This window comes from Morone saxatilis, unplaced genomic scaffold (assembly GCF_004916995.1).
Source record: "Morone saxatilis isolate NCDOM2014 unplaced genomic scaffold, NCSU_SB_2.0 Contig16, whole genome shotgun sequence".
NCBI lineage: Eukaryota > Metazoa > Chordata > Actinopteri > Moronidae > Morone > Morone saxatilis.
This window is the reverse complement of record NW_023339718.1, coordinates 16,973,805-16,985,706: the sequence shown is the minus strand read 5'-3', so window position 1 is coordinate 16,985,706 and position 11,902 is coordinate 16,973,805. Positions and strand designations below refer to the sequence as shown.

The window sequence follows — 11,902 nt, the reverse complement described above, 5'->3', positions numbered from 1 at the left end:
GGACAACTGTCATAGTATAAAGAAAACGCCACAAGCCCTAAAAGGAATCAATAGTCTAGCCCATATTTCTTGCTTGTTTGCGGGGTTTTTTTTTGCCTTCAGTCTGATCTTCAGCAAGTGATGCAGTGATGCAAGTCTGGAAAAGACAACTGACCTTCATCCAACTGTGTGATTGGGATCAATAGCCCGTAAAAAGCAGCCTCAAACACTCAAAGTTGACTCAAAGTTGCTGTTGCATTGTCGTGGACTACAAAGCCACAACAATAAAAACCACCACTGACACAATACTGCAGGTGTCACTGCACTGTCAGTATGAGGTTTCTTCTTTTTCCCACTGCTAATCAGAAATGAGTTTCTATGAATTTTCTGTGGCCATGGTATAATCCATATTTCATACACCGAGTACTGTACAATAGTTTGGATTAGAGGGGGAAACAAATTGGTACAGTCCTGAACATCACTTATATAAATCCTACATCTTTTCTCTCCACTTACAAGGGACTTCTTTTACTATTATAGAATGAATGTAACTTCCAGCAGCAGCATCGGGTTGACCTCTTCCACTCTCACACTCCCAATGCGTTCTGCTTCACTCTGCGTTTGGTTTGAGTCGCTCTGCGTTTGGTCCAGTCTGACGGATGCTGGAGCATGTCCCCGTGTGTCTGTGGGGTGTGTCACACATCACTCTTGGTGGGTTGTGTGTGTGTGTGTGTGTGTGGGAGGGGGGGGGGCTAAGTGTTGTACGTTGGCATGGCAACCTGCCGCCTTACCAAGCCTGCTGGTCCGATGTGGAATGCGCAGGAGAAAAAAAAAAAAGGAATGCGATGGAGATCGGTTTGTTGCGTAGCCGCGGACGCTGTCTGCATGCTGGCTCCGTTCTGACGCTGCGCATGGGGGGTCGCTGTTTCAGTCAGCAGGCAGCATGGGCCTCCCCTTGTTCCACAAAGTGCCCTGTCAGTAACGGTTAGCCCTTCTCTCTCTTCCACCCCGCCTGGCTTTATAAAGGGCCACAAGCAGGTGGGTTGTCATGGAGACACATGTGCCCTCCTTTCCCTTCCTCTGTCCATCACGCAAGTAGGAGCCACACAGCAGAGGTTCATATCATATCACACATACATACATACATACATACATACAGACATAAATAACACACACTGACACACACACAGTCACTCACAGTGATATGACTCATCTGGAGACATAATGTTAAAATCTGTTTCCTCTTATTGATTCTTAGTCAAATATAAGACCTCCATATTGCAAAACGGTTACCATGGTTATCTTAATTATATTATGGATGCAGCAAAAGAGTATTGTTACAACTGTTAATGTTTACTGTTTATATAACAACTTTTTATGTGGAAATTATTTACAGCTAAATGTGTATAGAAGGCTAAAAGAGTTACATTAAGTGATTTATCGATGTATTTTGTATTAAATAATAAATAATAATAAATCTATTCAGTGTATATGTCTGATTATAAGTAAGAAATTTCAGTACAGAAATGCCAAACTATGTAGGTGATGTAGAAACAGTTGCCATCACATCGTCTGTCCAGCAGAGAGCGCTGGCTGTACACTGTCCTGCTTAGAATGTATCTTGGTAACAATTTATAAAAAGAAAGAGAGAAAATATATATATATTACAGTGATTGTTCATGTTTAAAAAATCTGATAATACATCAGCAGATAGTAGCTTTTTGTTTTTTAAACTCACAAATATTGATGTCAATATTGGGCTGTAGTCAAATGATGTACATTCAGCTGTTTATTTTATTAAAACTGTACTGGCAGCTTGATTTATAAATTCCTTTACTGATATAGGTTACTGTAATTTTTTAAAAATGTTAAACTGTTGTTAACAGTTGTAACAAGCAGCGGTAAAAGAGCGTCCCCACAACTATGTGTCTCAGATTTTCCCACCGCTTGCTCTGATACTGTACGTGGGTTACTTTGCCTTTGTTCTCACTGAAAGGATGAAAACGAGGGAGGCTCATATTTTCAGCGGTTAGAGGGCTCATTTCGTGGCTGATGTACTGTATAATGGGGGAGGACGAGGGAGGGCTCCAGAGCAGCTCTGAAGGTCTCTTCTGTCTCTTTTTCCAGACGAGATGAACGACCACCAGAACACACTGTCCTACGTCCTCATCAATCCTCCTCCTGACACCATGCTGGAGCTCAACGACATTGTGTAAGGATCAGAGGATACATCCCGCTTTTTCTTTTCCTCTTACGTCCAGGAGACTTTGGTGCATGGTGCCACAGGTGTCAGTGTGTAGCCTGATAATGAGAACATTTTACCATTTAGTTTCACTTCATTTTTCACTATTTTATTACAGTTTTGTCGCCACAATGCATATCGCAAGTACGGTGGCTGAAATCTCGTAGTTTCTTATGTGTGTGTGTGTGTGTGTGTTGTGTGGTGTGTGTGATCAGGGTGGGACTAATTATCCTGTGGATTATCGGGGGAGATCACTTCTTTTTCCTTTTGCTGTATTTTTATGTATTATCATAGTACTGTATTACTGCCTGCTTCTTTCTCTATTCAAAGTACTATTTGAATACTACTCACACTAACTAACTACTACACTATAGTACTGTTAAAGTGACTTGTTGAGTAGTTGGGGATCCTGTGTAATAACATGCATGACTAACTATACTATTTTGACCGCCTGGCTCGCGATGGATGCATCATGATGCCACCGTTGCTACTAGCAGTTACAGTAACGTTGACTTTGTGTTTGCAGATACATTATCCGGTCCGATCCGCTGGCACACATGCCAGAGGACTCGCAGGGGGGTCAGGCCCGCCCCACCACCAAGAACCAGCAGGAGTTTGGCACAGAGACGAGGGACGAGACTCACCTCTGAAACCCCCCCCCACCCCCCTCGACACCCTGACCCTTAACGTCTAAGCCCCGCCTGGGCCGACAGAGCTCGTTTGTCTCACAAAGATGAAGGCTTGTCTCGGGCCAAGAACAGCAGTCCATAGTGAATGTGCATTATGTGTCTCTCAGTGTCAGACCAGAATTAGTCAACATTTAAACAGACGGCCCTGAGAGAGAGCTGCGGATCCCCATTGAGCTGCTACAGGAGGACGCATGAAGAGTGCCTCGTCATCGACTCCGACTCCTCTCACGCGTCTACTGTACCCTAACACACCTCACCCACAAAACCACCTGAAACCGAGAACCCGGCACTGGAAACGGCTCCCTCCCTCCAACCAAAGGACTGAGAGATTTGATCGACGTGAGAGGTCAGCGACGGCCAGGAGAGGGTTGTTTTTCCGTGCACATACTGTACAGGATATCACATCACCATTTCACTCAGGAGTGAAGTTGCCCTCGTGCCACGACTCAGACCGACTTGCTCTACGCCTGTTTCTACCTAAACTCACGAGAAGAAAAAAAAGAATCTTGGGGCAACTACTCCATCCTCCGCTACGAATCTCAAGCAATCAAAGCATTTACCACGAAATTCCAGTACATGTGCACTTTTCTTAATTTATTACAAATGTTGTCTCTTTCTAATCAGACAGGAGTTTAAGTTTCTTTATGAGCACAAACTTTTTTACGACATCTGTGAATATACACACTGTAGTGGCACTTTTATCAGCCGTATTAGAAGAATCAGCATTTCTCTCTCAATTATGTTGTTTCGGAAACTGATTTCCGTTGTGTTTATCGTTATTATATTTTTAATTTATTTCTTTAAGTGTACCAAATAATGTCTGCTACAATGTGTGCCATTCTTTTTGTTTACTCTCTTGCTCTGTAAATACCTTTGAAAATGATTTGTGCATCATGTGCCATTTTGCATCTGTTTTATGATATCAGTGTTATTTTTATTTTATTCTGTTATTTTAGAGCCTGACAGGGACATTGGCTGGGCCAATATTATCAGCTGATTAGCTCATCAAAGATGTGTCAGCCAATATGTAACAAGACATTTCAGTTGAGAAATGCTAAAAAAGAGTGTCAGTAAATGAAGGCTAAATTAATCATCATCAAGTATCAAAAATACTTAAGTAATGTCTTATAATTCAGTATAGTTTACAGTATTTCTCAAGTGTTATAACATTTTTATATATCAGTCTTACTTCTCTCAGCTAAACTTAAACACAATCTTGCTTTATTTGTGCCATTTTCCATGTAAAATGTCTCACTCAGTACGTATCTTTGTCACAACTCTTTATTAACCAGATTTAAAGGAATAATTATTTGGCAGATGCGTTTATTTGCTATTTTGCAGCGATTCAGATGAGAACCTTAACACCACTCTCACATCTGTACGATGAATAAGAAGCTTAGCTTAGCATAAGGGCTAAGCTAATGGAAACGGGCAAACGGCTAGTAATTAACATCGTTTGCTTAATCCATACAAAAACCTGTAAATGACAGAATGACGTGTTCGTATCAGTGGATTAAATAAACTATAAAGTGTTACTTAGTGACCGTCAGAGGGGCTCCTCGCTGCGGCTTCATGTGACAGAAATGAGAGCGGTATCGATCATCTCATCTAACGTTTAGGAAGTAGAAGTGTATATTCCAAATTGTCAAACTATTACTTTGAGGTATCCTTATCAGGAATATTTTTTTCCCCGAATGTATTTAATTAATATTAGCCGATATATCATTATCAAATTGTTTTCACTCAAATATCCGTATTGGCCCCAAAAGTCAGGCTCTAGTAACTTTAATTCCTTTAAAGTTGATGGTAGATATTTATTGTGATGCTCCACTTTCCGAACTCTTTTAGGAGTTGCAGTATTACTGGTTGCAGAACCGTTTTGCACAGGCTGCCACCGTACAGTCTATTTCTAAATCAATTTGGAACGTACTTGAGCTGAAGACGAAGTGCTCTCCTCTTCAAATTGTACAGGCCACACCTTGTGTATAAGGCAGAGTCAGTGTGCAGTATTATTTCCTCTAGGTTTATCATTCCTCAGTGTTCAGTTCAATCACTGTAAATAGTAACTTCTCTTTTTGTTTGCCTCTTTGTTCTTTTGTTGCGGTCTCTTCTGTGTGAAGAAAGAGGACTTGAACTATTTTTGCACTACGCTCTGCGGGGATGACGAGAGCATAACAGCATGACCCTTTAATCTGAATCTGTACAATGCGATGGACAGAATTCAGCTATTCTTGTGAAGCAAAGACAGTCAAATGTGCAGTAACATGTCATGCATTTAGTTGATTTATTCAGGTGTCTGAAAAGCTTATTTTGGTGAGTGCCATTCTTGTTAAAGAAATATGAAGTGATAGTAACGATGATGTAATCTCAGATGGATTGTTTCCTCTTTTAGATCTTTGGTTTCTTTTTTTTGTTATGAAGAATCAGCATAAGCTTTTTTTTATGTTTAGCAGTGTACATACTTTGCACAGATTCCCATTTGAAATGTACTGTTGATCTTTGCTCAGCGGGCCCCTCAGAGGTGTCAGTTTACAGGGCAGGAGAGCTGAGGAGGGAAAATGTGAGCGACCACGATGAGGGTACGATCGGTGTTCAGACCCATTCATTTAACATCGTCCTCACTTTCTGACCAATCACACTCCGAGGAGTTCACTTCAAACCTCCTACTGTCCATACTTACAATACCACAAGGGGCATGCAAACACTAAACAGCATGTTTTGATATACAAGCTTGCCAAGAATGATAATTTTGTACATTTAGCAGGACATTTTAGTGTCACTTAGTCCCGTGGCTAGAGAAACCCATAATCAAGTCAACTGCTTGCAAGTTGGAGCCATTATTTGATACTGTGTATTTATATGAATGGAACATGCATGTTGTCTAGGTGTTATCAACAGCCTACGTATTCTGTTTACCTCCACTTTATGTTTTTAAGGCATTGTCATAAAAGAGTTGGTCCATTTTGTACTATTTCTTATGAGATGCGAGTGTACTTCTCGACCTAAAAAATATGAACAAATAAATGCTGCATGCAGCCAGATAAAACGACTCGAAAGACCTTTTTTATTTGATCTCCGATCTTCAAATGACGACTTGATGAATATCACATGTAGATAAATATGGAACTGAACTATTTAATCACAGTTTTCTTTTCATTCGAGTGGTATTATTTTATCATAGTGAAGTTTCTCACAACTACAGTGTTATTAAGTTTAAAAGTTTAAAAATCATTTTCTTGAGGATATAGTTTCAGGAAATACTTATTCACTTTCTTGCTGAGAGATGGGAAAATTGACACCAGTCTTATCTGTATGCTGTATATGTGTGAACAGACGTGTAGCATAAAGAGCTAGCCTGGCTTACAGTATGTTACCATGGAATAAACACAGTTGAACCATTTTAAAATTCACCAAATGGAATGAATTCATATGTGTTGGAGCTTGACCCAAACTAGAGAAGACGTCAGGATATCTCGACAGGTTTTGACCATCTTTTTTTTTTTTTTTTTTAATCTGTCTCTCAACTTTATGAGAAGTGTCATGAACAAAAAAGTGAATAAGTGGTATTTCCCAAAATGTCAAACAGTTGCTTTTACTGTTGACTTTATCTCACACAAACACCTTTAACTGCAGCAGCAGCAGGTCAAACACATCAGACAGAATGAAACTACAGTGTTGTTAGTGCCTCTTTACACTCTCTGTCCTAACGGCGCTGCTTGTTGACGTGTATCTGCCTCCACCTGTCTCTGGTCCAGCGGCCGTTGTTCTGCGAGACTTCGTGCAGCAGGTCCATGAAGGCGTACTCGTTGCCAGACAGCAGCGTTTCGTCATCAGGCGAGGCCCCACTGGAGGGAGCCTTTGAGACGGCGCTTCTGTCCTCTGCCCTCTGTCTGATGGTCGTGGCTTGCTGTGGTTCGTTCCTCTGCTCCGCCTTGCTGCTGCTCTTGCTGGAGTTCTTTTCTGCAGGTTTCAGGTCTTGGTTACCACCAGGTTTTTCCTGTTTCTGATTGTGGGTTTCACCGACTGTCTGTCTCGCAGTGGCGGGGTCCTGGATCGGCTCTTCTGCGTGGGCTCGAGCCTCACTGAAAGAAGTGGTCCTTTCATTTGGTTCTGAGGACTGAGAGTGTCCCAGTTTCATGTGAGCTACATTGATTTTTAGGGGATCGTCTATTGGATTTGTCTCTCTGTCCTCGTCCTGTTTGTCACGGTCAGATCCAGACGGTTGCTTCACTTTCTTCACCTCACTTGCAAACTTTGGTTTCCAAACAGTAAGGACATCAGACCCCTCATCCTCCTCCTCCTTCATCATCATTTTACATCTTGCCTGCCACTGAACTGCAGTCAGAGGCCAGCTGGAGATCCTCCCCATAACTTTTCCTGCCTGTGACCTTTGACCTGGGCCGTCAGTGGACTGTTTCTTTAAATCATCAGGATTATTCTGGTTCGTACCAATGCTCAGATAAGGTACAGTGTCAGTGTTGGCAGAAACACAGTGGGGCTCTTTATCTAGATTTCTACCAGAAGCAGCCTGTTTAACATTCACATCGGTGGTGTTTGTTCGATTTTCTGTCCCAAAACCTCCTTCCTCTTCACTTTCATTCCCCAGTTTCTGCTTTCCTTCAGCTTGGTCTTTCGACTGAGCCTCCGTCTCAGTTTGTAAAGTCACTGGATCTTCCACAGGTGCACAAACAGGAGACGTAAAGAGAATGGCATTAGCTGACTTAGCTCTGACTCCAGTAAAGGATCTCCTCCATCCCATCTCTGAGTCCTCTGAGTCCTCAGAGTGTCCTGAAGACTGAGCCTGACTCAACCTGCTGCCGTCTCCTTTCACCTCCTCTCTGTTTTCTTTTGGACATCCAGGCTTCACAGTCTTGTTGCTGCGTTTCCTCCTGTGCAGCACCACCAGCAAACACACCACGAACAGGAGGAAAGACAGGACCACTGCAGACAGAAAGTTGTCAGAGAGAGAATTACCTTTAAGTATCTTTTGTATTCAGTACAATCAAACAGAAACCTGCAAAAGAGGAGCTGAGCGTACCTATCACAACGACGAGGGTGCACACGAGATTTGTGTCTGACGATGGTTGAGACGTCACACAGGTTTCTGGAAGGAACAACAGACATGTGAAGCACAAGTTATATAAGGTTTAAATATGAAAGGATGAGAAGAACCAGGCATACCAGTCAGTCCAGTAGGTGCAGATATAGTTATGGACAGATCGGAGGGTTTGGGATGGAAAGAGATCTCTGTTACTGACGGTGGTGATGTCACATACGTTTCTGAAGGAAGGAAAGCTGCTGAGGCTCAGCATCAACATACATTCAGTTAGAAATAAATAAAGATTGTTACAGTAAGAAATGAGAGCTTTGCACGTGGATGAATTGTGTAACATTTCAGAGTTAGAGTCATGACCACTGAGCTGTTGCTAATTATGTTGTGGCGCCATCTGCAGGTGAAATACAATCAAACCTTTAGGATGACTCAGAGTAGCTGTGTGTAACAGTCATCTAGATTTAGTTATAATGTATTGTGTTAAGGAGTTATGGTAGTTTGTCAAAAATGCCAGGCCTGCACAAACATGGCCACCAGTCATAGGAAAACAGTCTGGCATGAGAATAAAGGTTTCTATTAAAAAAAGAAGAAATTTAACCGGGTTTTATGAGAAATAAAGTCATAGTATTAAGAGAAGAAAGCTGCAATGTCATGGCAAAAGTCATATTACAAGAGACTAACACATTATTAAATTCTGTTTATAAAATATTATGAAAAGTTGAGAATTTTTAAATACAAATTTACTTATACTACTGCATTTTATATTTAGTAGCAGCTTTGGCGAAAACTGGATGGAATTTAGGAGAGTTCAAAATAAATATAGTTAGAGAGTAAAAATAAATAGTGTTTTGCATCAAATTCAAAATGGTGGACAACTGTGGAAAATGTCAAATCACATGAAATATAAAATGGAGATTTCAAGAATATTAATATATAATATAAATAAATAAATAAATATTTTGAGAAGAAAGTCAGAATATTACATGAATTTTACTATTCTATTGTAATGAACAGGTGAGATTTGTACGTGTCAAATGGAGATATGGATGACCTGAATAAGCTCCTCATTATCAGAAGTTTAATAATATTAAAGTGTGTGAGAACATAACTGGACATGATACGAAGCAGCGGGGACTCCTCTAGATGAGCAAAAGAGATGACAGGTCAACATACAAGTTTTGTATCTCTTATTTTGTCCCTAACAAACGATAAATAAATCGAAATATAAACAAAACTGAGACAAGCAGCACCCAGTGTACCAGTTTCTGAAGTAGGTGTAGTGACAGTTGTGAGGATATCGGTGGGTTTGGGTTGGCCTGAGGTTTTTGTCTCTGATGTTGGTCGTGCAGGAGGTGCTGCTAGAGAGAAAGATGGATATACTAAGCACAGACTGAATATAACTAACGGTGAGGAACATCAGACATGCAGAAGAACCACATGTACCCATGTGTGAAGAGTTTACTAAAGGTGCTTCAGTGGGTTTGGGTTGGACGGAGGTTTCTGTCTCTGAAGTCAGTCGTGATGGAGGTGTTGTTGCAACTTTTGCGAGAAGGAACAGCAAAGATATTAAACACAAATTATACACAAGGAGTGGAACATATCCTGGTGGTAATGGTGAGGAATTTGACCAAAACTGAAAACAGGAGAACCAGATGTACCAGTGGACGCTGGGGCTGCTGTGGGGAGGTCAGTGGGTTTGGGCGGTGTCACTGACGTCACACACACCGACACGTTCCACACAGGTCGACCCCTCAGAGATGGAGGACTCTCGCAGGTCACCTCCGTCTGTCTGTCTAGCAGAGATCTGCTCTGTAGATCTGAGAAAAGAAAAGGCATTAAAGTTTCTAAAAGTTCTTCAAATTAAAATAAGAATAGTTGAATTCATTTCATTTTTATGTTTGGAAAGGGAGGGTGAAACAAGTTAGTTGTAATCTGCAACTACACCACTAGATGCCACTAAATCCCATGTACACACTGGTCCTTTAAGAACTGTTTCACTCCATTGCAAAGTATGAGAGATATATGAAGAAAAATCAGCATTGGTTCCAGGTCGGTTTCGTTGTTACAGCATGATCAATACAAATGTTTGCCAAAGACACATTTAAACTTTATATAAGTAACATTCAGTTCATTAATCCAATGAATTCAAGACTCTCAAAATCCATATTTAACCGACATTTTAAGTCCTAAAGCGCTCAGGATCTGAGCTGGATTATTACGACTGTTTAAAAGCCCTGTATTTTCTTATATTCCACAAACCTTTTACGGAGTCAATAAAGTCTTCAGCTCCACAGGAACAGTCCCAGGGGTTCCCATGTAGTCTGATCCTGGTGGACCTGAGAGACCTAAAGACCTGAGGTGAAACCTGAGTCAGCCTGTTCTCAGACAGGTCCAACTCCGCCAAGAGGGCCTGGGAGCTGAAAGTATTTGGATCAATTGTCCTGATCCTGTTCTTATTCAGACTAAGACTCGTGAGGTTGGCGAGCCCACTGAGCGTGAACTCCTTCAGGGCTTCAATCTGGTTTTCTGTGAGGCTGAGCTCACTGAGGGTCCCGGGCCAGCTGAACCACTTTGGGTTGATCTCTCTCAACAAGTTCTGGTTTAAACTGAGATTTGTGAGGTCTTGGAAAGAACTGAAGGCCCCTTCAGCAATCCCTGTGACACCAGCACTGTCAATCCTGAGCCGGGTTACAGAGGCGAGGCTGTCGCTGCGTAACACAGTGGAGTTTATCTCCCCGACATCCTTCAGAATCATCACCAGAGATGAGTAACCGGGCCCGAAAGCTAAGAGAACAGTATTACAATTACATTCAGGTGCTTTTGGATATGGAACCTGAAATAGAAAAAGTCAACTGCAACACAAGTTTTACATGAACTGTTCTGGTGTTTGTAGACCCTTTTTTAAATAGCATTTTGGTTTTATTTTGGTAAAATGTCCGCATTAATGCAGCTGATGTAAGATGAGGACATTAAAGGGGACATCAGTGTCTCAACCTATTGTATATGAGCAGGTTTCTGAAAGCAAAAACATACATAGGTACTGTGTTTTGTGGCAATCATTTTTTTTTTTAACCACAAGTCCTTCTTGCGCTGCCATCTAGTGGTAGTGTTATGCAACGTCACATCACCAGACTGACAACAAATTAATTTGAGGATGAGAGAGTTCATTCACATTTTTTATTGGTAACTGACTGATACGAGATTTGAGACTAATTCCAATTTTAGAGGGGAATTCACAGATTTTCCCCTTTAAATACTGTGAATCTTTGAGCTGGAATGAAAATAGACATTTTCTATGTAGATTGTGAACCAATATGACTCTGCAAAGGGACTCAGACGGCAGCTTTCTCAAACAGTAAGTTTATTGAAGAATAATTTAACATTTCATTGTCAACCAAGTCTAGTTTACATTACTGAGAGCTGATTCTTCTCTCTCACTCTGGATTACAGTGCATATTACATTCCTGCATCGTCTACCAGAAAAACACTTCATATCAATATCAATATGTGATAGGCTGATATCGGCCAATCATAGACTGATATATCGATCGGGCTCCAATTTTTCTAACGGAAGACATTTATTTCAGAAGACATTAAATTATAAATCTAACTAAAGTAAAAAACTAAAGTAAATCTACTTTACAGTGTATCATTAAACATTTTTCATCAAACTTCAAGTCCTCACCTGTTGGTATGTTCAGGCAGAATAAAATTTGTCCCTCTCCATAACAAGAACAGCTCAAACGCACATTTACCAGCAACAAAGCGAGACCAGCAACAACTGTGGAGATACAGAGGAATCAGATCAGCTTCAACGTATCATCACTTCCTACGGTTGAGCATTTAAGACGAGAACTTACCCTTCATGGTGACCGATCGGATCGACGCAGGATGCAGGTTTACAGCCTGGACTCTAACCTGGGGTGAGTTTGAAGGTCC

General features: G+C 41.1%; 2 protein-coding genes across 6 annotated transcripts in view; one reads left to right on the top strand and one right to left on the bottom strand.

Annotated features, from left to right (window-relative positions):
* Positions 1-5,959, top strand: part of si:dkey-21e5.1 (potassium channel subfamily T member 1) — a 68,759-nt gene extending 62,800 nt beyond the window's left edge. For all 4 annotated transcript variants that reach the window (XM_035657980.1, XM_035657981.1, XM_035657979.1 and 1 more), the window contains 2 exons: positions 2,107-2,191; positions 2,748-5,959. In XM_035657980.1, coding sequence (XP_035513873.1) covers positions 2,107-2,191; positions 2,748-2,871 — 209 coding nt within the window. In that variant the 3' untranslated portion in view covers positions 2,872-5,959. The remainder of the gene's footprint in view (positions 1-2,106; positions 2,192-2,747) is intronic.
* Positions 5,960-5,968: 9 nt separating this feature from the next.
* Positions 5,969-11,902, bottom strand: LOC118325348 (SLIT and NTRK-like protein 6). Of its 2 annotated transcripts, XM_035657982.1 has the most exons (9): positions 11,824-11,902; positions 11,649-11,744; positions 10,223-10,747; positions 9,622-9,780; positions 9,407-9,502; positions 9,223-9,321; positions 8,092-8,190; positions 7,949-8,014; positions 5,969-7,851 (listed from the first exon to the last, which is right to left on the bottom strand). In XM_035657982.1, exons 1-9 carry the CDS (start codon positions 11,828-11,830, stop codon positions 6,614-6,616), a joined length of 2,385 nt encoding a protein of 794 aa, XP_035513875.1. In that variant the 5' UTR covers positions 11,831-11,902; the 3' UTR covers positions 5,969-6,613. The 2 variants fall into 2 exon arrangements, with proteins under 2 accessions (XP_035513875.1, XP_035513876.1); XM_035657983.1 differs by lacking the exons at positions 8,092-8,190; positions 9,223-9,321; positions 9,407-9,502.